Source organism: Fulmarus glacialis, unplaced genomic scaffold (assembly GCF_000690835.1).
Source record: "Fulmarus glacialis isolate BGI_N327 unplaced genomic scaffold, ASM69083v1 scaffold10647, whole genome shotgun sequence".
Taxonomy (NCBI): Eukaryota; Metazoa; Chordata; class Aves; order Procellariiformes; family Procellariidae; genus Fulmarus; species Fulmarus glacialis.
The window spans coordinates 32,812-57,557 of NW_009222610.1; the positions used below are offsets into that span (position 1 = coordinate 32,812).

The 24,746-nt window shown below is 46.6% G+C and overlaps 1 protein-coding gene across 2 annotated transcripts in view; it reads left to right on the forward strand.

The window, feature by feature from the left end:
- Positions 1-24,515, forward strand: part of RNF220 (ring finger protein 220) — a 49,327-nt gene extending 24,812 nt beyond the window's left edge. For both annotated transcript variants that reach the window (XM_009581503.1, XM_009581504.1), the window contains exons 7-9: positions 12,876-12,984; positions 14,122-14,196; positions 23,906-24,515. In XM_009581503.1, the coding sequence (XP_009579798.1) occupies positions 12,876-12,984; positions 14,122-14,196; positions 23,906-23,977 (256 nt within the window). In that variant the 3' untranslated portion in view covers positions 23,978-24,515. The remainder of the gene's footprint in view (positions 1-12,875; positions 12,985-14,121; positions 14,197-23,905) is intronic.
- Positions 24,516-24,746: the final 231 nt, after the last annotated feature.

The window sequence follows — 24,746 nt, forward strand, 5'->3', positions numbered from 1 at the left end:
TGTAGCATCTGATTAGCATTTTTAAAAGTGTCCAGAAGCACATGGCTTACCACCTGTGTCAGCCGTGCTCTCCGTTTAGAGCAGCGGCTAATAGAGTTAGCAGCGATCCGCGTATTGATCCTTCTCATAAGAATGACGTTCCTTCCCCCTCCCCTCTTCCAAAAATAAGTCTAGGTAAGGAGAACAGTGTGGTTTTGTTTGTTTGTTTTTTAATCCATTAATACCGTACAGCAAGTGGTCCTCCTTTTGGCACGCAGCTGAAGCTCTTTGCTTGAGCAAGTTAATTTAATCTAAACTCAGGTTTTCTTGGAAGAGTCTCTTGCATGTAGAACGACTAGATGGGGTTTAGGGCAAGTCTGTGTTTGTTGCCCTGCTCTTTGTGCCGTGCCAGGTCATCAATAGCTTGGGCAGGTTGCCCTCATCTGTGTTGCGCTGAACTTCAGATGGCAGCCACAAGTAATGAGAGACGTGGTGCTGGTCCCAGCTCTCCTTTGCAGCTATGCCAGGTCGTCGATAGCTCAGGCAGGTTTATCACTGTTGACCTCATTTGTGTTGTGTTGAACTTCAGATGGCAGTCGCAGGTAATGAGAGAGGTGGTACTGGTCCCACTCTCCTTCCCAGCCATGCCAGGTTATTGATAGCTCGGGCAGATTTCTCACCATTGACCTCATCTGCGTTGCGTTGAACTTCAGATGGCAGCCACAGGTAATGAGAGACGCGCTGGTCCCTCTCCTTCCCAGCGCTGCGAGGTGTCTCAGCCCTGCTGAGTGTTTCTAATCTCACCAACGTGAGGTGTCTGGGAGACACCCTGGGGTGCTGAAGGCTCATGGGAAGAGGTAAAGGAGCGGCGCACCAGCTGAGCTCTGCCTGTCTGCTGAAGACCCCAGCCACCGGTGACTGACTTCAGCAGACGGGCAGAACTCAGCCAGTGCGACGCTCCTTTACCTCTAGTCAAGATGCAGCTTTGCTCAGAGAGAGCAGCCGGTCCCTAATAGCCTAGGCATCCTCCCCGACTCCTTCGCCAACGTTGTACTCTCAGCCAAAGCGCTGTCGCACAGAGAACTGCAAAAAGCACCTTCCCTGCAAAAAGCCTTCCTCCCTTCTCCCTCCTGAGATGCTGCCTGTGAGGGTCTAGTGCCATTTTGAAACCAAGGTTCCCCGGGGTTAAAAGCCAGCATCTTAATTCAGAGTGCCAATGTTCAATTTTGCTTTCTGCCACCAGACTAGATTGCAGGCCAGCGAGAGAGTCTGGGTTAGTGGCCCACTGGGTCACCTCCCATTTGTTTTCCTCAATTTTGTGTTGTCATAAATTCATTCCAGCCCGTTGTGGTTGATCAGTTTATCTCCGCCGGGGCAGGGAGCGCTGCGAGCATGATATATGGCACAGAGCATTGTAGCCAGCCTCTCCATGAATCACTCCAGCTGTTTGGTGTCAGCCCCAAAGCAAACAGGACCCGGCCGCTGAGCGTTGACTACGATGAGCTCAGTATGGGAAGAGACATGACGTATGAATGTTTATTTAATAATTCTCTAATATTTCCAGCGGAGTGTGGCTGTGCCTTCTGGGGGGGTGGAAGGGGGGGGGGAGGTTGAAGAGGGAAACTCTAATCTGTTGAGGTGGGTCATAAATCAGACAGACAACATCATTAATCAGGGATGGGACAGAAGTGGAAGGAGGTGGGACTGGAGCTGCCATCCTCTGCGGAAAGGGGGCTGTGCTCTTTTTTTTCGTAAAACAAATCTTGTTTCTGATTCCGCTTGGCCCCAGCCGCGCTGCCCGCATAATAGCAAACCCGGACACAAGGCTGTTTAGGTGAGTATGCTACCTCCGCTATAAACCTTGCGATACGAGCCTGCCAAGCATTAAATCCCTTTATAATTATCTTCTTTATATAACACTTCATGCTCATCATGCTTCATTGGATGAGACGCTCGTTGGGTTAAAAAGCGGGGTTTAGAGACAAAAAGCAATTGTATTTGGTTTATTTTTCCTGTCTCCTCTTTCCTCCCTTCCCCCCCCCCACCTCACCTCTTTCCAATCCAGCTGTTCCGAAAGCATCAGCTCCAGAGCGGCTCTGATGCAGCAGCACAGGAAGGAGCATCAGTTAAAATTAAACAAAGTTTAGGTTGGGGTCCTTGTGCAAAGAGTCAAGCGTGTGAGAGCAGTTGGGGAGGTAGCAGTATCTGTTGGGGGGACCCTGCTCCCAGGCAGACGGGTCGAGAGGGGAGCAGAGTGAGTGTGAAGCCAGAGGATTAGCAGAGGCCTGAAAGCAAAGGAGCCATGCTTAAGCTGGTGTGTCAGAAGGAAACAGCTGTTGTGAATTCACACCAGAGGATAAGCGCTCCCCAGCCCTTCTCCATAGTGTCACATCATTAATAGGCTTTGGTGGGAGACAAGATTGTCATATAGCAAAGATAGAATTAAAAAATTAGCTTGAGTCATAAATGAACTAACCCTTTGTGTTCTGCTAAGAGAGAGCATGGTGCTGCTGGTGGGTCCAGTCCTAGATCAGCCCGAGTAAACTTGAGAGAGGATCCAGGAAGCTGAACTGAAGCCTGGGATTGTCAAAGCCAGGCTGAGAAAGCGCTGCTGGGCTGTGCTGCTTGTGTCCAAATTTTTATCTTTTTTAGGTTTTAGTCCTTCCTTTCAGTAATTCAGGAGTATGTAATATGTGCTTGTAATGTATACTGGTGGTCAGTGTTGGAAGGGTGCATATGTAGATGCTCCATTTCTTTATGAAGTAAGACGTTGGCATTACTTCATCCTTTAGGTTGTGGCAGTGGAGAGCAGAGTGCTGGGCTGTGTTTCTTTATTCTGCTTCCTCTTTTAACTGTTCAGTAGAAGTTGCATGTGCCAATGATGGTCTCAAACGTTATTACCACTGCGCCAACTGAAATTGTGTCAGTGTCATGGTTCCTTATAGGCTAGCGGTTAACGAAGCTCAGCGAGGCAGACTGTGCAAGCTCAGACCTGGGGGAGAAGGTCGTATCTCTATTTAGTGCAACTGTGTCCAGAGGTTTGGTCTAATTCTCATGCCTTGGCAGTTTTTCTATAGATACTTATTTGACATCTTCATATAGAGAGGGACTCTTCCGTCTGTCGAACCTGTGATGTTTTAGAGCAGAAGTGTCTGCAAACCCAAGGTGGCTGCCAGCTTCAGGGGCAGTAGCATCCCTGTCCCATAACTGGTGAGAAACCCAGGAAGGAATTTTATCTTATGTTGAGGGTGTGGTTTACGCATCTTGCCCTTCATGTCTCTTCGCCTGCCCCTTCTTTTCTTTTTTCTTTTCTTTTTTTTCTTAGTTTCAGAAATGCTGTTAACTTTAATTTGTGGAGTTGCTTCCTGGGAGTGAAAAATCGATGGGGGGCTATCGCAGTGTGAAATTCGACTGTCACTATTGAGCTATAGAGTTAGCAAGATGTCTTAGAAGGTAAAAAATAAATCGTGGCCCAGCAAGTGCTCAGCTGTGCTATTTCAAAGGGGATATGAGGCTGATGGTCCGTTAGAGGGTACTTCAGTTAGATGGATGATGATTCCCTGTGAAATATTGGAGTTATTCCATAGGTAAGAGAAACTTTAGCTTACAAAACACTAACAGCTGCCTTCTAGCAGACAAATTCTGCCCATAGATGTGTGAGCAGCTTGTCAGAGAGAGGACTCGTCCCTAAAATTAGCCTGTTGTGTTTAACAATGTCTCTGATGAAGCATTGTAGATGCTGCTGTGTTCCTTCTGAAAATATTTTGAGGATGTGACTGTTTATTCACATCCCTTACGCTGCAAGAATTAAGAGGCAGGGACTGATTTTTTATTTTTTTTTTTTTTTTTTTTTTGGAAATGTTTGTATGGTGCCCAGATGCTCTCAAGAGAAAAGTAACAATTATTTTTTACGTAGGCTGCATCCCCTGTTTGGATGGAAATGTTCCTTTGAAGAGCAGAAAAGGGATCATGTTGTGCCCCATCGGCTGCCAGTTTGCTGTCGCTCTCATGCATCTGTTGAAGGGCAGCCCTGGCTGTGCCGGCTGTCTGCGTGCTGGTGTTTATAGGGCTACTGCTTTCTTTGGCACTTACTGACTATTGTGGCAGGACTCAGTAAGTGTTTGTGCTGTGCCAGCTGCTGTATGACAACAGGGTGATTGTAATTACAGCTCTTGGTAGTTTATGTATTTCTTAGACTATAGTTAGTAAGTATAAATATGAAGTAGTACCAAAAAAACCACCAGTTTGTATTACTTCTTACTAAACCGTGTCTGGGACAACTGTAGAGTCTGTAATTATTTCTCTTATACTTGCATGCACAGTTGCAATACCGCTGAGAGGAGCTTACGCTGCAAGGAGGAGTTTTAAGTCGTATTTAGTTGAGCTTGGTAAAGATTTCCCAAAGAATTTAACGACAGAAGAATTCATTGTGCTTTCATATCTCCTCCGCCTCTGTGACACAGAACCCAGCACTGCCTTTACAGAAGCAGTGTAATAGCAAGTAATGTAATTAACGTAGTTTAATAGCCATGTTGATTTTTTGCCCTCACTTCAGTGTCGATGCTTGTCCTAACCTTACTCGCTCCCCACCACTGCAGGCATCCTCTTTCTCCATTGTCTTCTCCTTTCTTCCTTTTTGATGGTTTCTGTCCCCAAAAAGCTGCTGTTTCCCACTCAGTTGCATAAGCGTTCCTGCTTTTCCCTCAGATAGCCAGCTCATGACCTGTCCTTCCTCTGCATTGCTTGTTTCCTTTTCCAGCTCTGGGACCACAGTTGGTTATGTGATACTAATGTGCCGTGGCCTCCTTTAATAGCCTCATGTTTCTTTTTGAAGGCATGATTACCTTAAATGATGCTAATTCTGATCCTTTCTTTCCCTGTAAAGGAAACAGCAACAGTGTAAAAGTTCTAGGGCGGCAGCAGCAGTTGTAGGAAGCTGTCTGGAGGATGTGTTATCGCGCTGTCCTTGTGTACCTCCAATCAGCGGTTATGAATGGAAGTTCTGGAAAGCGTATCACCTCCACGGTAAAGCCCTTAAAAGGCTGCAGATGAATTCAAGTGCTGCTGTAGTAACATAGATATTTCCTGTTTATTTCGGCCGTTTGGATGCAGGCCATGGGAGTAGAAGGCATTTCATTGTGCACAGAGGCTGGCCACAAGACTCAACTGCATGTCCAACCTTCTGAACACCTTTCAGCCCTAGGAATTTGCTATTCCTCTTTCACTTCAGGGATATTTTTATAATTTTGTGCCCTGATCGTCCAACCAAAGCTACCAATAATCCCAGACCACCTCCAGGCCATAGTAAGATGACAGGTTACAGCTGCCATTAAGTCTTCCAGTAAAAAAATATACCTGCCTAGCTATACGTGGAGCTTGGTCATAATCCAAACATGTTTACTTGTGGATGGAGGCAGGTTTCAGTAGTCTGGAACCTCTAACCCGTGTGCCTCAGCAGGGAGAGGAGCTGCGTTTTCCATTTCCACTGCCTGCCTCTTGTGGCCCTGGCCTGTGTTAAGACAGAGACAATGATGCACCTTCACTGATCTGTTAGGAATACAATTAGGGTCACCAGGGTGAAGGATACATTTGAAAAGTGAACAGAGACATTAACACATTAGATGTGCAATTATTTCTATTTAGGAACTTCGTTTAGAGAATCATTTTCTAACTCAGCCCATGCTGCCTCAACAAAACCTTGCTGCAGCAAAATACTCTTCTGTAGCATGGCTTTTTACTTTATCACCAAAGCTGCTCCAGTAAAGCAATGGGATTGCATTTATTTTCTCTTTGGAACAGGGGACATAGTCTCTAAATCGAAATCAGAATGACCCATGCATTCTTCCTCCCAGCTTTCATGTCGAACCGTAATTGCTCAAATGGCACATTTAAAATTTTGGCGCAAGCTCAGACATTCACTAGCCGCCTTTTTAAATCAGTCCCAGTGGCCAGCGGATACTGCATAGCCCTACAAATGCATCTAAACATGCTGACTCCGAGGCTCCTTCCATTCTGAATGATCAGCGGTGCCATCTGTCTCTGTTTTGATTGGGGCTGGGCACATGTGTCCCAGCAAAACGCGGGCCAAAAAAAAGAGAAGAGAGAAAGAGCCAGGGCCTGAATTTACTTCCCGCTTCTGTAAAGACATTGTTGGGTTCTGTGTTATAGAGGCGGAGGAGATATGAAAGCATAATGAATGTCGTTAAATTCTTTGGGGGATCTTTACCCAAGTCCCTACTAAATGCAGCTTAAAATGCCTTCTTGTAGCAGTAAGCTCCCCTCAGTGGTATTGCGATGGTGCATGCAAGTGTAAGAGAAATAATTCCTCTGTGGGGAAAAAAAGAGACAACATTTTGGTTTGCATCAAGATGAAATTAGTCAGAAGCAAACTCTGAATTTGGCAAGCAGATGCCGGTATTAACAAGTTGTGCAAGCAAGTATAAAATAGAGGCGCTCATGACTGAGAGCGCCTCAGCGTAGTGTGTGTGTGCCCTTGCATGCACCCCGCTCCAAATTCACAACTTAGAACACGGAAATTAGAATGGGGAACATTGCATTATTCATAACTTGGCAACCAGAAGCCAGGGCACTTTGCCAAAATAAACTATTCTCTATAATTACAGGTGAAGCAACATTCTTTAATATCTCACAATACAAAAACATACATTAATCAAGGAAAGAGGGCTTTTTTTTTTCCTAGAGGACAATAAATTAGCATCCTTGCCAATTTCTTCAATACATGTGACAATGTTTTACAGGATTATAAGTCAACCTTTTTAAAGGAGGTTAGTCTAAAAACAAATAAACCCAATAAATGAGTTTTTTAGCTAAATAAAGGGGAAGCCAGCTCCTAAAACATTGATGTCTTGCCAGAAGATTTGCTTTTAGCACTGACGTTCTCACAGACCACGGGTCTAAACTTCACTTGGTGTGTTTTGACTCGGCTCTACTGCAAACAGCTTTGCTGGGCAGTTTTCTACTGCTAGGGATCTGGCCCCTTCTGCCGTAGCCAGCTCATCTAGTGACATAAAATCACAGTGCATCGTGCCAATCCGGTAGCCCGCATGTTCTGGGGTGATTCGCAGTCAATCTGCCACCAGTGCCTCACACTGAAGTTCTTTGAGAGACTTAACGTACTGACAATGCTTGAGCTGTGTCCGTTTCCCTTTAAAGCTGCCTGTGACCTTTCTTTTAAAAACCTGTTTATCAATTTAAGTGTTCTGCTTCTTAGTAGCAAACTTTTTTTTTCAGCTTTATGTTACGTTCTTGCACTCCAGTAAGTGCAAAAGGCCTTTGTGTCTATCTCGCATTGAGAGATAGTAGTGCCAAAATAAACTCCCCGTATTCTTAGCTCTCGCATTTGCTGCAGGTGATGCTTGCTAAATTGAAAGAGGGAGTGGATTCTTTCACCAGGTTGTCCCAGAAAACTTAGGGTTGTTTTTAGTTAGCTTCAGATAGCGAGGGAGTTGTGTTGAAGACAACGTATGAGTGAGAGCCAAGACAGCATCATCGTGCTCTGCCGTTCCGCAGTGTTACCCGTGTCATAGCAGCTGTGCGCAGCATGTTACAGGCTGATAAAACATGGTCTCTTCTCTGAAAAAGTTGCCCTCTCACCCATACGTAAATTGGCTATGAGAGAAGGCTTGCAATTAAATGATCATGCACTGATGTTGGGGTCATTTTTTGGATCATTTTATCAAGTCTTTAAGATTTGTGCCCCACAAAGCGAGGACTGCAATAGGCTTTCTCTTCTGCAGCGTAGTTGTGGTTATGTTAATTGTCATCTGCGGCCGTGGTTGGATATGGCCAGGAGCAATTTCTCTGCTCTTGGAATCTTACTTTAGCTTGACTCTGCCTTCAAAGCATCGACCAGTCTGTTTCTAGTATTTATGATATGTAAGCTGCTAGCGACCTGACCTCTGCCCCCGGTGCAGCAAAACGGCATGTATGTTCTGCTGGGATCAGGTTCTCCACCTTGGACAAGGGAAGATAAAGGCTTTGTTTAAAAATAAAGACATCACACTTGGGTTTGTCAGTGGTACTGTACATTTTCCCCTCTGCCACTCTGTTTACAGGCATACAAAAACAAAAATAAATGTATGAGGAAGAGAGAGGAAGGTCAGAATATCAAGTGTCAAAAGTAGCCCGTGAAATTTTATTGGTGGTGCATTTAATCAGTGCTAAGCGTTTTTTACAAGATACATACAAACAGTGGAATTGTAAAAATTTATGGAATGCTGTGTACAGTGTGGCTGTTTATGAAGAAAGGAAAATTTATATCCAGTTGAAATAAACCAAAGGGGAATGTTTTATGAGAACTCCTCAACAGTGGGGTACATCAGGTAAGATCTGAGTAAGGGGAGGAATGGGTATTTGCAGGGCTTGACTGATCTTTGAGGTGTTTTTCTGCCTCTTCGGCAGCTAACAGTTTGCATCTTTCTGTGGCTCTCAAATAGACAGGGTGCTGGATGCAGTGATGTATTTTTTTCCTGTACAATGGAAAGGAAACATAAGTGAACAGCTGCTCCTGGTATCTCTGGTACGAGGCTCTTGCTCTTGGGCCCGTTCCAGTCTAACAGTTTCTTGAGCAGCCCTTAATATCCAGCTGGGAAGGGTTAACTGAAGCCAATCACTTTGACATCAGCATTTTTTTGTTTCCCTTTTGGTCCAGTATTTTGTTGATGATAAAGCACAGACTTAGTCAATTGAGAGATTCCAGAGCTGCAGAATCAGAGATAATTTAATTAACGGAATTGCTTGTGATTGCCCACTGGGACAGCGGGTAGGAATTGCTCGATTTAATTTGGAGAAACAAAGATCACATGCATGCTAATGTTTGACAAATAACCAGCATTTGGTTTAAAGTTTTTTTGCAGGGGGGAGCCAATTCCCAGGGGAGATTTTTCAGGAGGTGATTGCTGAGTAACAGTTCAAAGCTACAAATAGGTCCTTTTTCCTTTTACATGGTATTTTTATGTCCTTCTGCTGACCTTTTACCTGAACAAAGCAAAGATTTGCTCAAAGGAAGAAAGTTGGTTCTTATTTTTAGCGCTGAGGGGAAAATGCTATGAACAGTAGAAAAACATTGCATTGGGCACAAAGACCGAAAACTATCACGTGCTGTCTGCCAGGTCTCATAGACTTGCTCCCTGGTACCCAGCATCCTCAACTGTGACTGCCAAGTTGTTGAAGAGTTATCCACAAAGTCCAGAGAGAAGTACAGGACCAAGCTTCCTCTGCGAGGAGCCCTCCCTTCATGTTTTTGCTCTTGTATAAACGTTCTTGCTCAGGCTCCCTTCTTTGTGGTGATGTAGGTCCACAGCGAGTAGATCGTGGATGTGCCCTCTTGATACGTTCTCAGCCAGGGAGGACAATGCAGGTATCAGCAAGGCCGCTCAGACCCGTGTGGTTGGAGAAGTACCGGCGCTGGGGCTCGAGGCATTGCTCTTGGCAGCAGTTGTGCTCAGCAGATCTCTCTGGAGGCTGATAAATGACGTTATCCAAACACGTCAAATCAGAGCACTGAGGCGCAAAATTGTTAAAAGAGTCCTCCCACATCCAGCATGAGGTCAAGGCAAAGCGGGGAGAGCAAGGCTGTGGAAGCCAGTTCCTTCTTCCCTGTAATTCCCTCTGCCTCCCTTGGCAGGGTAACTTGTACACAGCCTTACCCCATCCGTGGAGCTTGGCTTTCTGACCCTCACTCCACCCTGGCGTTACCCTGTAAAAATACTGCACAGGCTGCTCCCAGCTGTGTCCGGGCAAGCGCACACGAGGTGTGCACGCAAGAGGGAAGCCTGAGGGAGTTCCCAAGATTGCTGCTGCAGGAAGAGTTGCTCCTAAGCGATGCTTATCTTTAGGATACAAGCAGCAGGTTGACGGTAAAATGTCACTAAATGGAATGGCATGTGTCCCAAGTGTGCTGGCCACCACGGGAGCCAGACACATGGGAAGTGACTCTCGTCTTTATTCCATCCCTGGAGGTAGTTCCAGTTTCCTTTATTTACTAATGTTCTCCCTATTTCCCTTGACCTCATTTCCTCCGGCTTTTCGGAAGCAACCATGCAATTATCGCTCACTTTGGGTTGACCCTTGGCCACCACGTCCCTGGTTCCTGCTGCTCTGGGAGGCTTTCCTGAAATCTCAAGTGCAAAATACTCACTTCTGGCCAAAATCTCTCTCTTGTGAGATAGGAGCTGCGTCTTCGGCACTGTGCTGTGTGTCAGGTTTTGTCCTGAGAGCACGCTTAGCAGGGAGAACATGGAGTTCAAAGTCTGTCACAGCTGAGCTTTGATCAGTGCTGGGAGATATTGCAGTGGCTAAAGCTCCCTCTCTTACCAATGCACCCCAGTCTTGTTAATAAATGTATATTTAACAATGTCTGGAGCGTATGAAGTGATAATAACTAAATCAATACCTCCCACATTGATTGTCCAGGATCCCTACAGCGTGACGCACGCAGCGGTGCGGTAATTTTCCAGCTAACTAGCACCCTGATCTACAGCCCTCCTATTGATTGGCCATTGTATCAGGCAGCCTCTGAGCATTATTGCTTATACCTCTATTCAGCCTCCTTTTCTGATTCATTCGTTTATTACTGGACAGGTGCGATTATCTGAGAGACTTTCCGAAATTGGCCGATGGGGGTCAGCCATTTAGACTTCTATAAACAAGCCATTTTCTATCTCTTCTGGTTGTTGCAGAGGCAAATTTTTCCTTTTCAAGCTTTGACTGTTATTGGGCTGGGAGACTGGGGATGAATTGGCTTTTGCTTGGATCTGCTCAAGGATTCCACTTTTCTCTTTCCTTGCTGAGTCGCCTGCCCTTCAGAGGAGGACAGATAGCTCCATGGATAGTAATACGAGAATTTAGCAACGGTTGAGGTTCTGCTTGCCACTCACTTTGGGGAGGAGCCACACACACTGACTTTGAAAACTCCAGTGCTCTTATGCGTGCAGGAAGAAATGGATTCCATAAAGTCAAATTCAACTGCAGTCTTCATGCAGCGTCAGCTTGTTGATGGGCCAGACTGGAAAGGAAACAATTTTCTCATCCAACAATAATCTTCAAGCTATAAATAAATAATTCTGTTTCTTCCTTTGACAAAACTAACACCTTTCTAGACTTTCTTTGAAAACACTAACAACTCTTCCTTGAGGGGTGAGAACCCAAACTGGGAGATGGTAATAATTTATACCCATGAGTAGGAGCAAGTGGGTGTTTCACAGCAGGGAGCACTGTCTCCTACTGAAGCTCTTTCATTTTGCTCCAAAGAATATTTATTAATACCAAGACTTGAATCCGCAGTGTCCCTGTCCCCAGGCAGTTCTCACCTACTAGGCTATCATGGGACGTGTATTTCTTTGCCTTTTTTGCAGTTTTAAAATGGTTACCATTTCCTAGCAACTGTCATTTGCAATGAGTCTCCTTCTGATGAAGGTCTCTCCTTGGTTAGCTCGTGCAGAGAGTGTCTGATCTGTACAAAAGTAGGAGTGAAGCTGGAGGAGCTTTATGACACTGGTACTTAACAATATGCACTCCTGCAGCTCCAGTTTCTTCTGAAGTGTCATAATTAGAAAAATCACTCAAGATCTTTTCGACTAGCTCTGTTTCCAGAGCCTTGGGAAAAGCCAGCAGAGTCACCTCGTGGGAGATACCTCAGGTCCCTCCCTGTGTGCTGGCAACAAGTGACTAATGAACAAAGGAGTGAGTGTGTGCGTGCAGTGGGAGTGCTGAGATTGCAGCTCACTTTATTGGTTGTAGTAATTCCACTAGACCCATGTTTTAGCCACCTGTTGATGAATCGTCCTCTAGAAAGATAGACACATAGGTGCCACTGTGGGTTATGTTGTGATTGAGGCAGCTTCTGGTGGCGAGTTACTCTTCAGGTTCTTCTGAGCTGGAGTCTGCTTGGACAGGCCTGAAATTCACTGACAGACATGAAAATTGCTGTTTTGTTTTGTTTTTTCACAAGAGTGAAAGCCTTAATGTCAATGCAATACTCTAAACCTTTTCTGGGGAATGCTTGAGGGCCCCTCCCTATGTCTGCACTGTGTAGAAATGGGATTTTGCAGCCTGCTGGAGTGACACATCCTTGTCTATAATGCTCCCTGCATCTTATTTGCTAAGCATTGCTGTCTGCCCTTGCTTTTAGGTTGGCAAGTTGCTCTTTTCACCAGCCTCGCAGAACCATGAAAATACACTTGCCTGCCCTCAGCACAGTGCCTCTGTGACAAAAGAGATAATGCTGCCGGTCAAAAATGACCCTAGGAAATGGGAAAGCAGAGATTGTAAAGCTGCTTTTATAGCCACCCTGTTGGCACAGTGTCCGTTGCTTTTGGTTTCTCCTTTTTTTCAGTATTGGAGCCCAAAAAGCTAGGGATTTCTTTAATATAAAAGCATTGTGTTGATCCTGTGTAACGAGCTGATTTTGTGTTCTGCGAGGTTGATGGCCAGCAAAGACCTTCATTCTCTAAGGGGAAGAGCAGCTCCTATTGCCTACAGAAAGTTATCTCACCAGCTTCAGAGCAACGTACAGAACTTTGTCCAAAGCATTTGGTCCTAAGGAATCTCTTAAGAGAGAACAAGAAAAGCGGCAGAAAACAAAAAACAAACCAAAAAAATTGTTCTTTAAAGTCCGTGTCTTGTGGAAACTTGCTCTGTATGAAGTTGACAACACCACCCCTGTTGTGTTCTGTCATGATGTGTTTGGAAGCATTTAGTAGGACACCTCAAAGAATTCACTCTGGGCTTTTCAGGAATTCTTCTTCACCCGAAGTTGGATGTTTTAGTTCGAATGTTGCCATTTCCTGTGTGGTACCTGTTGTGGGTCCCTTTTTCCACAAAACTCTTAACAATCTTGTTGCTCAGTGATGTTCACTCTCCATCATCTTTTGCAGAATTACAGAAGACTCTGCAGTGACAACATTTGAAGCGTTAAAGGCTCGTGTCCGTGAGTTAGAAAGGCAGCTTTCCCGTGGGGACCGCTATAAATGTCTCATTTGCATGGTGAGTAGCACTCCACTTGTGGTAATGAATCAGAAATGTCTTGCTATCTTTGCCGAGGAGGGGAGAAGTTTTTCTCCCTTTTCGAGTGGAGTGGGGGAACTTATCTTTGTCCCTATACTCCAATTAGCCTTCCAAATGAAGGGGCTAGGTCTTTTTAGCAATTGAAGTTTCTGTATGCATTACATTGTTCCGTTGGTATTTGTAGCTGTCCATCTGTATCAGGGGCAAGAAAGCCCCAACTTCGGAAGACTTTCAGCCTTCCTATAGAAAACTCCCAGATACCAGTATGTGCTGGTGCAGATTTACATACACAGGAGAGAGCAGAATCTGTGATCTGAGACCCACCGTATGATTTGCGAACAGGAATGTTGCCTGAGCATTTAAAAGTTGTCCATGTCCTGCTTGCTCTGTGGTGATGCTGTGGCCTTCTTAAAGAAGGGCAGCAGCTCCCTCTGATGGTCTGAGCCTGCAAAGCTTTGCATCTCCTGTTAGGTTTTTATTCTGATAGTGGGAGAAAATCCTGGTTGGTGAAGGGCTCCCTCTGCAACTTCAGCTTGATTCGTGGTGCTCTCTCTACCAGCTCATGACTTGTGAGTATGGGGGTGCAGTCCCCATCTCTCATCCCACAGAAGGGACAACAGCTTGCTGCTGACTTCCAGAGGTTTATTAGCAATGATAGAAAATACTCAAGAGAAGGCATGTCTGCTGAAATAGCAGCAGCATTCTTGGGATGTAGTTAAGCTCTTCCTGCAGAACTAAGAATTGTGATAAGGGTTAATCTTACCCTGTCACTGATTTTTGTATGATCTGGTGACCTTTCTCATGGGAATAATGGCAGGTGGCCACAGCAACTTCAGATGCTCTTGTGATAACTGTGCTGAGCCAGGTCACCACTTGAGTGGATTATGGGCTTCTACAGGAGTTCTGGGAAGCCAGAAAAATGGACTGCAGGAGACTTTCTGCCTCTACTACACAAACATTACAAAAATACAAACTTACATATTACACAAGCTTGGTTTTTTTAAGTACAAAATACAAGGCAATGTTACCCACAAAGAAAGGTGTTGTGATGGGGTTGGGAGTGAAGAATCAGTAGATCCCTGCTGTGGAAATAACCTGTTTGCTTCTTCTCCTCAGGACTCCTACACAATGCCCCTGACTTCCATTCAGTGCTGGCATGTGCACTGTGAAGAATGCTGGCTGCGGACTCTGGTGAGGCTCTTGGCTACTTTCTTGTTGACTTACAGACTTTTTCCTCTCTTCTGGGATGCTTTATTTGAATCACCACGGGAAAGGTGCTTTTTGCTTTATTTTAAATAATGTGAGTGCTGTGCATGCAGACTTCCCAAGCCTTGCTGTTTAACACTCCACTCTAGCTTTGACTTGAGTGAGTTTCGTTGGAGTCGTCGTGACCAAAGTACAGTCCTGCCCCTTGCTTGCTCCTCTGCTGCTGTGGGGACAGCCGTTGCTCATGTAAGAGCTCTGTGCCAAGCAACCTTGCCTTACAGTAATTTCCTGTGGGGCATCCATGCAAAGAGGTAAAGCTGTGAAAGTGGAGGCCAAATCCACTGAGATTCATGGAATGGGTAGCTTCCGAGAAACCTAATATTCCCCTGAAGCAAAGGGAATCATCTTCAGGATAGATGATATGGAAGGAAGCTTTTATGAATATGAATCTATAATTTTCAGATTATTTGAAATAGCACCGTGCAGTTTTCAAGCATATGCCATTCTGTTTGGAAGATTGGTGTCTACCTTGAACATTGAATAGGTGATCCAATGCAGTATTAATTTATACATATATTAGACATTAGGTTAAAATTCAAGGTGTTACTAAATAAAGTGTTTTCCTTTCCTTTGTTAAAACTGTGGGCTTTATAATCAGCCCTTCATTTCCCCTGTGCAGCTGATTTTCAAGCTTTCATTTTATTCAGGCTGGGGAGTGGAAAATAGTCAGTTGTGCTTTCTAGTTCTCTTGCTAGCAAGATGATACAGTGTTGGGTTGCAAAAAACGTAAGGGAATGCCACTCCTAAAAATTGTTCCTGTAAGGCATTACAAAATCTACTTTATAGAACACGTTGTGCGCTTGGAATTACGATTAAGCCGATCATGCTCCTTTAAATCCTGCCTTTTAAAAGTCTTGTCCAAGAAAAGTTACCAGGACGGTGAAGTGCCTGTGGGCTTGAGTACTAATAGCAACTCAATAACTTGGCTATCCCTTGGGCTGTATTTTATAGCTCTTCAGCTACACCCCGTCACTATTTAGGTTATACAAGCTTTTGTAAACATTTTAGCAGCGTGTTATAAAAGACACATATGTGGGTACCTAGCTGTGAGATGTTTGGATGAATGTGTGCTCTGCCACCTTTGCTAAGTGAAGAGTAATCTTGTCCTTCAGCGATGCGACAAGCACAGGATAAAACACTAATTTCTTTTTCATTTTCTTTACTCTGAAGTCTTTGTCCTCTCCTCTTCCCACAGCCTCAAGTCATCTTCTAAATCTGTGGCACCAATTTCAGGCTGTTCTTGGGCTCAGCAGCAACTTAGTTCAACTTCAGTCAGGCCCCTTTGTTTCATGTGCAGCAGTCACGGCTGCTCATAAGGACTGGGAAATCCCACTCCAGGTGCTCAGGGGTTAGCATTTTCCCTTGCAGAGGGGGAGCCATCTCTCCTCTAGATATCCATGAGGAAGGTGGCGATCAAGCTGGCTATGTGCTATCCGCACATGGCTCTTCTGCCGACCAGGCAGGCGGGATGGGAATAGTCCAGCAAGACATCGTATTAGGACTTGGCACTTGCATAGGGGAAGCAATTAATAAGTGGCTACTCATGTGTTCCCCAGTCCTAGCCTCTCCCTGCAGCCCCAATTTATTAAACCAGGCCTTTTCACAAGGCATGCTTGCACTCCCTCTCCTGTCTCAGAAAAAATCTCCCAGCCTGTGTTCGCATGTTTCTAATGTAACCATTAAAATGTAGCCCGAAGACAGCAATAAAAACCCTGGAACGCCTTGGTGCTTTTGTGTCTTGATCAAAGTCAATGTGTGTAATCTCGTTAAGACTGCCCTCCTTCCCCCCTCCTTTTTTATGAATTTAATGGCATACAGCAGCTGGGCTCAGTGTTTAATGCTCACCAACCTGCATTGTTCTAATTAAGGTATCTCCTTTTATTTCGGGCACAAAAGAGACTCTTGTTTTTTTTAACAAGCGAGGAGCTGTGGGATAGTGTGTGTAATAATCGCCGCTGTTACCTTTCCCTGGGTATAAAGCTGGCTCCCCAGCGGGGGCAGGAGGAGGGAGCCCGCGCGTGCTGCACACATGGAAAGACTTGGCTGGGGGAGAGGGGCAACATTTTTCTTCTGTTGTGCAATAAACAATTTGTTGGAGTTAATAGGAGTTGGGGCGGAGGGGTTGTGTCGGGCTTCCGGCCCCTTTTGAACATTCTGGAGATCTGCCATCCCTGCTGGTGAAAAGTCCCCTTTCTCCTGCGCGCCTGTGGTTTATACGCCCAGCCAAGATCTAATATTAAATTAGAGCCTGAGTGTGTTTGTGAGAGAGAGGGAGAACCATGTATTGAACAAGGCCTTGAAACTGAAGGCTCAGAGTGCCTGGGAGCACTTCTAAACCTCTACAGGGTATTGAAGACGGGGTGAAATTTGGTGGTATGGACCAGAGGAGGTGAAGTGGTTTTTAAAAGGTTTAAGGTTTAAACATTTTCTAGGATATGGTGGTACAATGATCTGAGCATCTCTAGTATGCTCTGACTTCCATGGTGTCTAGGGCACTGAGGAGGATTGGATCTTCAAAGTGCTTAGGCTTTCTGAAAATAAAATTTTTGGACTTTTAGCTCTTGATGTCCAATTGCAAATTATGACTGTTCTGTTGCTAAGGGAGAGGGGGAGACATTTTTAGCCACCAACTCTACAAATGGCTGCTGGGCTCTCTAGCTTGGGTGCCATTATACTAGAACTCAATGAATCAAACTAGCTCCAAGTTCTGGGGATGAAACATCCGCTGGACCAGACTCCACCTCTATCTCCTGTTGCTGTGTTGGATTACCATGAAGGAAAGGCTGGGGTCGCAGAAAGGGACCCTGGAGATGGCTTAAGAGAACCGAGATCGTGGCGCTTGCTGAGTTAGCCAGCTCCTCAGTGCCAATAGAAGCTGCTTGGTTAGACGGTCCTCCTCAGGGTGGCCATGGAGAAACGGAGGAACCATCCCTTCACTCACCGTCAGGACATGGTGAGTGAGTGTTTTTCTCTCCTTCCACTTGCCCTGTGAGCAGAACCAGTCTGCCTGAGGGCTGTGGTCCAGGGGCCGCAGGCTAAAGTTGTGCTGTATGCTGCATACGCTGTTGGCAGCTCTGTGGTTGTAGGCATAACAGGAATGGAGATGGGGAGAGGGATACAAGAATGTGTTACTTGATGCCATGTGATCGTGCCTGGTTTCCCAGGAAATCATGTTAGCTGTTTTGTCAGCTAGGTTTGTCTGCTGGTTTTGTATTGCTGTGTCAAACCACACTGATGAGCTTGCTACTCCTGACTTGCTGGTTGTCTGGGGCACTCAACACAGTGACGTTTTTCATTCATCCATCCTGCATGTAGAGAGCTAGTTGATATCTTCAAGTTACGCAGAAACGGGGACACAGGCTAGTGTCCTTGAGTGTCTTCTAGGAGTCCTAAGAGTGACTTCCCTGTGATCCCTTTTGGAAACCCCTGAAAACACGTGGAGGTTCTTCAAAGACAGGAGGGGAAATGGTGTTGCAGGAGGGAGGCTTAGCCTGGGCAGCAGGAGGTGGGGTTCATTTCCCTGAATGTCGACTGTCCTTGCGGCAGGTGTCCATCCTCAACTGGTTGTTGGACTGCAGCCCTGAGTCACTGGATGATGGGGGATGAATCTGCCTCTGGAAGAGGTTTGTCTGCTGCTTCTCTATCCTTCCCTATTAACCAAGAGGGACCCTACAGCTACTAGTGGGTGAAATTCATATTTTCCTTCTCCTGGGAAGAGTGCTCTGACAGTAAAGATCGGCAATCTGCTGCAGTGCTTTGCTGAGAAGGTTTAGAGCCTCCATCCTTGGAGGTTTGTGAGAACAGGTTTGATGCATGTCCATCAGCAGTAATTCAGGTTGAGGAGATCTTGCTGGGGAATGGGTTGGGGAGTTCTTGATGTCCCTCTGAGGTGTGGTTCTGTGATTTCCCAAACGCTGGTATCCTTCCTTACGAAGTAAATGGAGTTAAAAACTAAGTCACGCTGTTGTTTGCCAGTGATGGAGCTGTTGGTGGGTGCAGGTGTGCAGGGGCTGAAAGAGGGCAGGTTTATTTGAGCAGGTGCAGTTTGCTGAGTTTCCCCCATCGCCTGTACAGCCAGATCCAGCATTTCCTATGTGTGTTTGCTGACCCCAGGCTTGTACTTGCCTGTCTTGGGCTTATTGGAAAATGACAACTGCAAGAGCAGGAAAAAATCACTTCTAAAAAGCCTTCTTCGTCACAGAATGTGCTTCCAGGGGACCCATCGGTAGATATGTATGCTCTGCAGTTGACACATTTATATCTTTGGTAGATTACACTACTACGTTCTTAGCCTTGTCGCTTTTTCTAGGCTATAATACCGTATATCCCATGCGGGCTGGAGTGTTTTTTTAAGAAACAGTGCAGATACAGAGCAATCCTTCTGGGTGATTCCTTAGTGCTTCCAGCAACATAGGGACCTTCTGAGTTAGCAGCTACTAACTGCTGCGCTTGATCCTTTATGATGTTCCTATCTGCCATGAGGTTGTCAGGTTATTTATTAACATATTTCAGTTTGGGCCTCCAACAACCAGGGGGGGTGAGCTCCACCCTTTGAGGAGGCTCTGTGAAAAAGGTTGCTCTCCTGATTGCTTTACCCCTATTGCCTGACAACTGGAGGTACCCCATGATGGCAGTGGTGAATGGCTGCTTCTGGGAATTAGCATTTGCAGAGGAGAAGCTGCCACTTCATGTGCAGGCGTGGGGGGAAGGGGCTGTTGCCTTGGTTGAGAATTGAATCTTGGAGTTCGATTCCTCTCCTGGCAGAAGCTGACTCTTGGTTTGGGTCCCTATCATCTCTCTGCTTTGGTTTTCCTTCCTATAAAATAGGCAAGCTTTGAGCCCAGGTTTGACGGTGGCCCTGTGTAGGCGAAGTTGCTCTGTGTGTGTGTCTCTTTATTCTCTGTGCCTGATAGCATATTCTGCTTGGAAATTGCCCATTTTTAGACCCACAGGACAGCAGGAAGTGCCTAAATCCTTCCTTTTGAGTTTTCTTGCTTTAGCCAATTTATAGCAGACGTCACGCCATTTTTTTTTTTAAGAGGCAACTTTAAGACAAAATACTCCAATCCTTCCTGGCACCATGTGAGCCCTAATGACTTCTCAACATCTCAGCTCTCGTTAATGTATTTTTCAAACTACTACCCCAAGTGATTAGCCTGTATTGTGGATCAATCACTTGCCAAATTTTAATTAAGAAAGGAGGAGAAAAAATAAACTCCATCCTGGTTCCAGCCCCTTTGCTTTGCTTTGTAACAGCCCTGGAGCAAACTTCTTGCAGCAGAGTTTTATAAACCCCTCAAAACTGGGGTTTGTAATGGAAAAGCTGAGGTGGCCTTTACTCTAGCACACGCAGCTATAACACATCAAGGCTTTTCCATGAAGCTATGATGAAAGGAGCAGAAGGACCTGGAAAAAAAAGAAAGAAAGAAATGGCCGACAGGTGGGACTTATTATTCCACAGCATTTTTATTTCAAGGGAAAAGTTTAGTAACCCCAGCTGGCAGGTGAGCAGTGGGGGAGCAAATGCTTTTTCATTGTGCCTGTGCCAGCATGTGTGTGTGTACAAGCTTATGTGCCTCTCTACAAGAGAGGAGAGCTTAAATGCTAGTGCCAATAAATGTTGTACATCTACACCGAAAAGTCAGATGTAAGGAACAAGGTTCTAAGCAATTTCAATCTAAAAAGAAAAAATCAGGACTTAGTTCTGAATTTAACACACATGCTTATGTGTGCAGAGGATGACAGTTTTATTTAAAAAAAAAAAAGAAAAAAAGAAAAAGGCTTCCCCAAGGGTCCAAAGTCATTATTTTTGCTTGAACTGTTTAATACGAAGCGTAAGTACTAGGGAGACCCAGAGACCTGGGCCCGGCGTGCCATGTGCAGTCAACCTGTGCAGCATTCAGGCCAGGCTGCCTTCAGGTCTCTAGGATGCCGTTGTTCCCTCCGATGTACCCGGGCTTCAGAGCTCCAGATGAGCTGCCCTTCCCACGTGCAGGTGAAGCAACATCCACCACTGCCCTAAATCAATCTGCGGTCACGTAGCTTTTGCAGAAAATGGGTCAAGCTATATGTGGTTAGGTTCTGCTTTCTGGCGTGGTCAAAAACTTGGCCCTGGCTGTCCCTGTGCAGCTCTCAGACTTCGGTGGGGAGCGTGGATCCCCCTAAAGCCATCAACATGTGGTGCAGAAAGCAGATCTCCGGGACAGAGATCCTGGGGTCTGGCAGGATAAATCCACCCATCTTCCCTTTCCCTGTGGTGTGAAGGAATTGCATACCTGACCTTTCTTTGCCATGAGAGAGAGGAGCAAAGCTGCAGTCGGTTTAATCAGGCTTGTTCTGCCATCCTGAGTGCGGAGGACTTGTGCTTATAGCGAGCACCTGCGCGGCCTTTGGAGGGACCTGGGCAGGGTGGCTTTCCAGGAATCTGTTCTTCCGAAATTATGCACATTGAGCTGTCTAGTCTGTGTGAGCAAGATTGCCCTCACTATGGGTCACATACATCTGCCTGCAGCTGTCTCAGTCCACCTCCAAATCCCAGAACGGAGCACGAGATGCCAGACAGTGAGATGGCAGCTGAGATTTAGCAAAAATGAACTCAAGGAGGTTCAGTGCTCCTCCCCACCCACCTACAGCCAAACATCTCCAACTTCAGCAGAGCTAAAGGAAAATCACTGCTGAATGCTTTTCAGCTTTGCACAGGAGCACTGAGGAATAGGGGGACATGGGTTTAGGTGGCAGCAAGCACTTCCCTTTGTCCTTCGCCCCAGACTGAAGGCAGGCTGAGGCATTTGGTGAGTCAGGAAACTGGTCCTGCAGAAGGTACGTCTCCCTGGTGCATTGTCCGGAGAAGCAGAAGCTCCAGCTACTTGGTTGGATGCTTTGCTGCCTCTTGCCAATAAGCTGTGCCTGTCTTGGGAAGGAGAGCATGGACACAGACCTGTGCAGTAGTCACATCTGGAATGCCTTAAAGTCCCCATGCACACTTACTTCTGCTTGTCAGGGCACACAGGAAAGCTTGAACGGGCAGCTGCCAACTGCTGCCCCTTTGACAACATGCTGTGAATTAATTCCTCAGCACCTCCCTGTCACTTCCCCTGGGACCTTCCAGCTACAAAGATCATGCCAAGAGGCCAACCAGATGCAACAGGAACGTCTGAGGACCAAGGAGCTGCATGGCGATGCAGGCCTGAACTAGGACTCAGTTGAAACAGGCTGTTTCGTAGCATTTGCATCCCAGATTAGCGAGCCCCTCCTTGGCAGTGCTGCTATGTAGCCTGGCCCACAGTGGCTTTAAAGGTAGCGGAAGGGGCAGATGTTGAGATTTTTCTCTCTTACCTGTTGCAGCTGCTGCAGGAAGTTTTTACTGCGACATGCAGGGTTAGAGCTTGCCGTTTTCTAATGCTGGAGATCCAAAGCTCTGGTCTTGAGCACAAGTGGAGAGGCGTGTTGTATAAACAGGCTCTGTTAAAGTCCAGCGCAGTCAGTCTTCGATTTCATTAGGGTTTTAATCCTTTCCTTCCAGTTGTGGTTCGAGCTTGTGCTTCCCAGAATCCAGCATGGCAAGTCCACTCTGTGAAGAGTAGGGGCTGCCCGATGCGTTGCACAGGCACAGTGAGGTGGTCCTTGCCCCAAAAAGCTGGAAATCTAAACAGGCACAGTAGTTAGAGTGGGGATAAGATAGGTCCCAGGCAGCTAGAAGGATGTGCCCACCGGCATCAGCACCAGAACAAGATACACCATCCAGACTGCCAGTGGTCTGTCCCACTGCCAGTTTGTCACTCACCCTGAGAGTGATGTCCAAGGTGACTTGGGTGTCCGTTACGTGTTTAATTCAACTCTAGTTCAACAGAACTTTGTGTGTGGCTGTTTTAGATCTCAGGTGCAAGTACCTGTGGTTCCTACATGTGTCAGGGCAGCGGCTCAGCTGCTAGCAGCAAGGGGTATCAAATGGGAGCCTGATTGCTCAGAAGTCCAAAGCTCGGGGAACAGCGAATGTGCAAAATCCATGTCTGCCAGGAATAATGTGCACTGGGAGCAGGAAGGGGGCTGGTTTGAGGCTAGTCTGGGGGGGCTTGTTGGTAGTACTCAAGACTGCAGAGCAAACATGACTTGCACGTCTTCGGAGCAACATCCCTGTGAATTACTTGTACCCATGTAAATTTTCTGTACCTGGGACTCTCTCCTCCAGATTCTCCATAGTCTGGGGAGCTTCCAGGGGAGAAAACCCCTGTCTTCTCTCTGCAGGTGTTGTCACAGAGCAGAAAGGACCTTTTCTAAGGACTCTTGCCTTTTGTAAGCAGCAGTGCCAGGTCCTCTGCTAGGGATGTCCCCAAATGCAGGTAGCAGTACCGAAGCAGTCACGGTCCTGCCCTGCTACTCAGTCCACGTCCTGCAAGCTGACGCGCTCACTGCTGCAGGTACTGAAACAAGCCCTGCTAAGGGAGAGCAGCAGCATCACTGAACCGAACAGCTTCAGTTCTGCCAGCAAGCCCTGTGCAAGCTGGCAGGCTTTCACAAGGCATGTTGCATCCCTGTCAGCTCGCTTCTCATGCTGAGCGCTGGGCGTTAGCTGCTGGAAGGGCCTGTCTGATAGCAGTGAGCAAAACTCGGGGTGCTCAGACAGAGCCTGTGCTCAGTTCTGTGCAACGGGAGGTTGTGTTGAGGCTGCGGTCGGTGTTGAAAGCCAGGGCATCCCAATTTCCTGCACTGCTGCTGCTGTAGACGGGAGGCTGCCTCGCAGCAGAGCCATCTTTCTGTCATTTTTCCCATCAACTGTCTGTCACATCTGCCAATCTAATGATGACCGGCTTAGGTTGACCCCGATTCCTGAGGCTTATTAACATCCTCTTGCTGTCAGGCTTGGTGACAGATGGCACATCAGCCCTTGTTTTATTTCATGTAGTGTTCATGTCGGCCACCCATTACCTCTCCCCAGTTCAGAGTTTACCAGTTCCAGCTCATCTTGGCAGAACAGACTCGTCTCCACAGCATCTCTGCAAGCTGCAGGAGGACAGGACAGGGGTTTCCTTCATGCCAGCAGCTCTGGGGCTTTTGCAGGATGGCTGAGGCAGTCCCGCAGTGTTCTGCCCTGAAAGGCGTGTCCAACCCCACCATGAACCGGTTCAGTCATCCCAGCTAAAAACTGCACTTGTTCTGGCTGGGTTGGTTTTCTGCCGGCTCAGTGACCTGAACTGGCTCATCAGGGGCTGCAGGTGAGCAAGGGAAGCAGAAGGGAGCAGATCTGCCTGGCAGCCAGTGACGACAGTGCAGTGGGACGGGGGGCTCAGGCCAATCCGTCTGCAGAGGCTCCTCTCCCCGGGGCTGCTGAGTTTGGTGACACATCTTGGCTCTGGGTTTCAGCCTCCTGCAGAGCTCCCGCCTGCCCAGCCACCTCATGCTGGGGGCTGAAGTGGGGCAAGGGTCTTGCAGGGCAGGCAAGGAAGGCATTGGGGCTCCCCCTTCTCACAGCTTGTGCCTGCCGTTGGAGGGCATGGCCCTGCCTGGAGGGGAAGCGGGGTGGCCTTGCTCCCCCTGTTCCTGTGCTGCTCCCCCTGAGATCCCAGGCCAAGGGCAGAGTCATGCGGGTTGTCCTCCTTCACTCTCTCACGCTGTTCGTCTCGTCTGCCGGTTGCAGGGTGCCAAGAAGCTCTGTCCCCAGTGTAACACCATCACGTCTCCCGGAGACCTTCGGCGCATCTACTTATGAAGGACCCAGCGGGAGGGCGGGACCCAGCTACTCGGCTCAGCTCATCACACCAAGGGGGAGAAGAACGACAGCAACAAAAAAAAGACGTTTTAAAATTTTAAAAAAAAAAACAACAGAGACTCCAAACATGGACTCGAGGATACAGGAGAAGGATACAGAACCAGTGGGGAGCCGTGGCCCCCAGGTCCCGCGTGTTGAGACCTCCTTCCAGCGTCTGCAGCGGGCAAAACCAAACCCTTTGTTGTGAAGCCCCCTTTTTTAAAACCAGTATTCCCCATCCACCCGTTCCCTGGAGCTGGCTTTGCATCGCGGATGGCTTGTGAGCCCTCCTTTGGACTGTGTTGTTGACCACTCTGCCCCCAGGAGACTGGGGAAGAGACCCTTGACAGAAAGATGTTAAATAACCTGTAACTTGTGTTCTTTGTTCAGTTTTTTGTTTTGTTTTTATTTGTTTTGGTTTGGTTTTTGGTTTGGTTCTGTTTTGCTTTTTTGTGGTGTTCTAGTGATAAAAAAAGGTTTAAAGAAAAAAACAACACACCCAGGCAGAAATGAAGCACATGTAATATAGATTATATATGTTTACAATGTTGTGTATAAATGGGATAGACTCAAAACATTACATACTAATAAGTTTCCCTTTCTTTTTTTTGGGTTGTATTTTTTTTAAAGAAGAAAAAAAAATGAGCAGAGAACATTAAACCCATATTTTTCTTGGTTCAGCAAAGTTTTGGCATTAAAGTCATTAGTTTAAAAAAAGTATATATATACA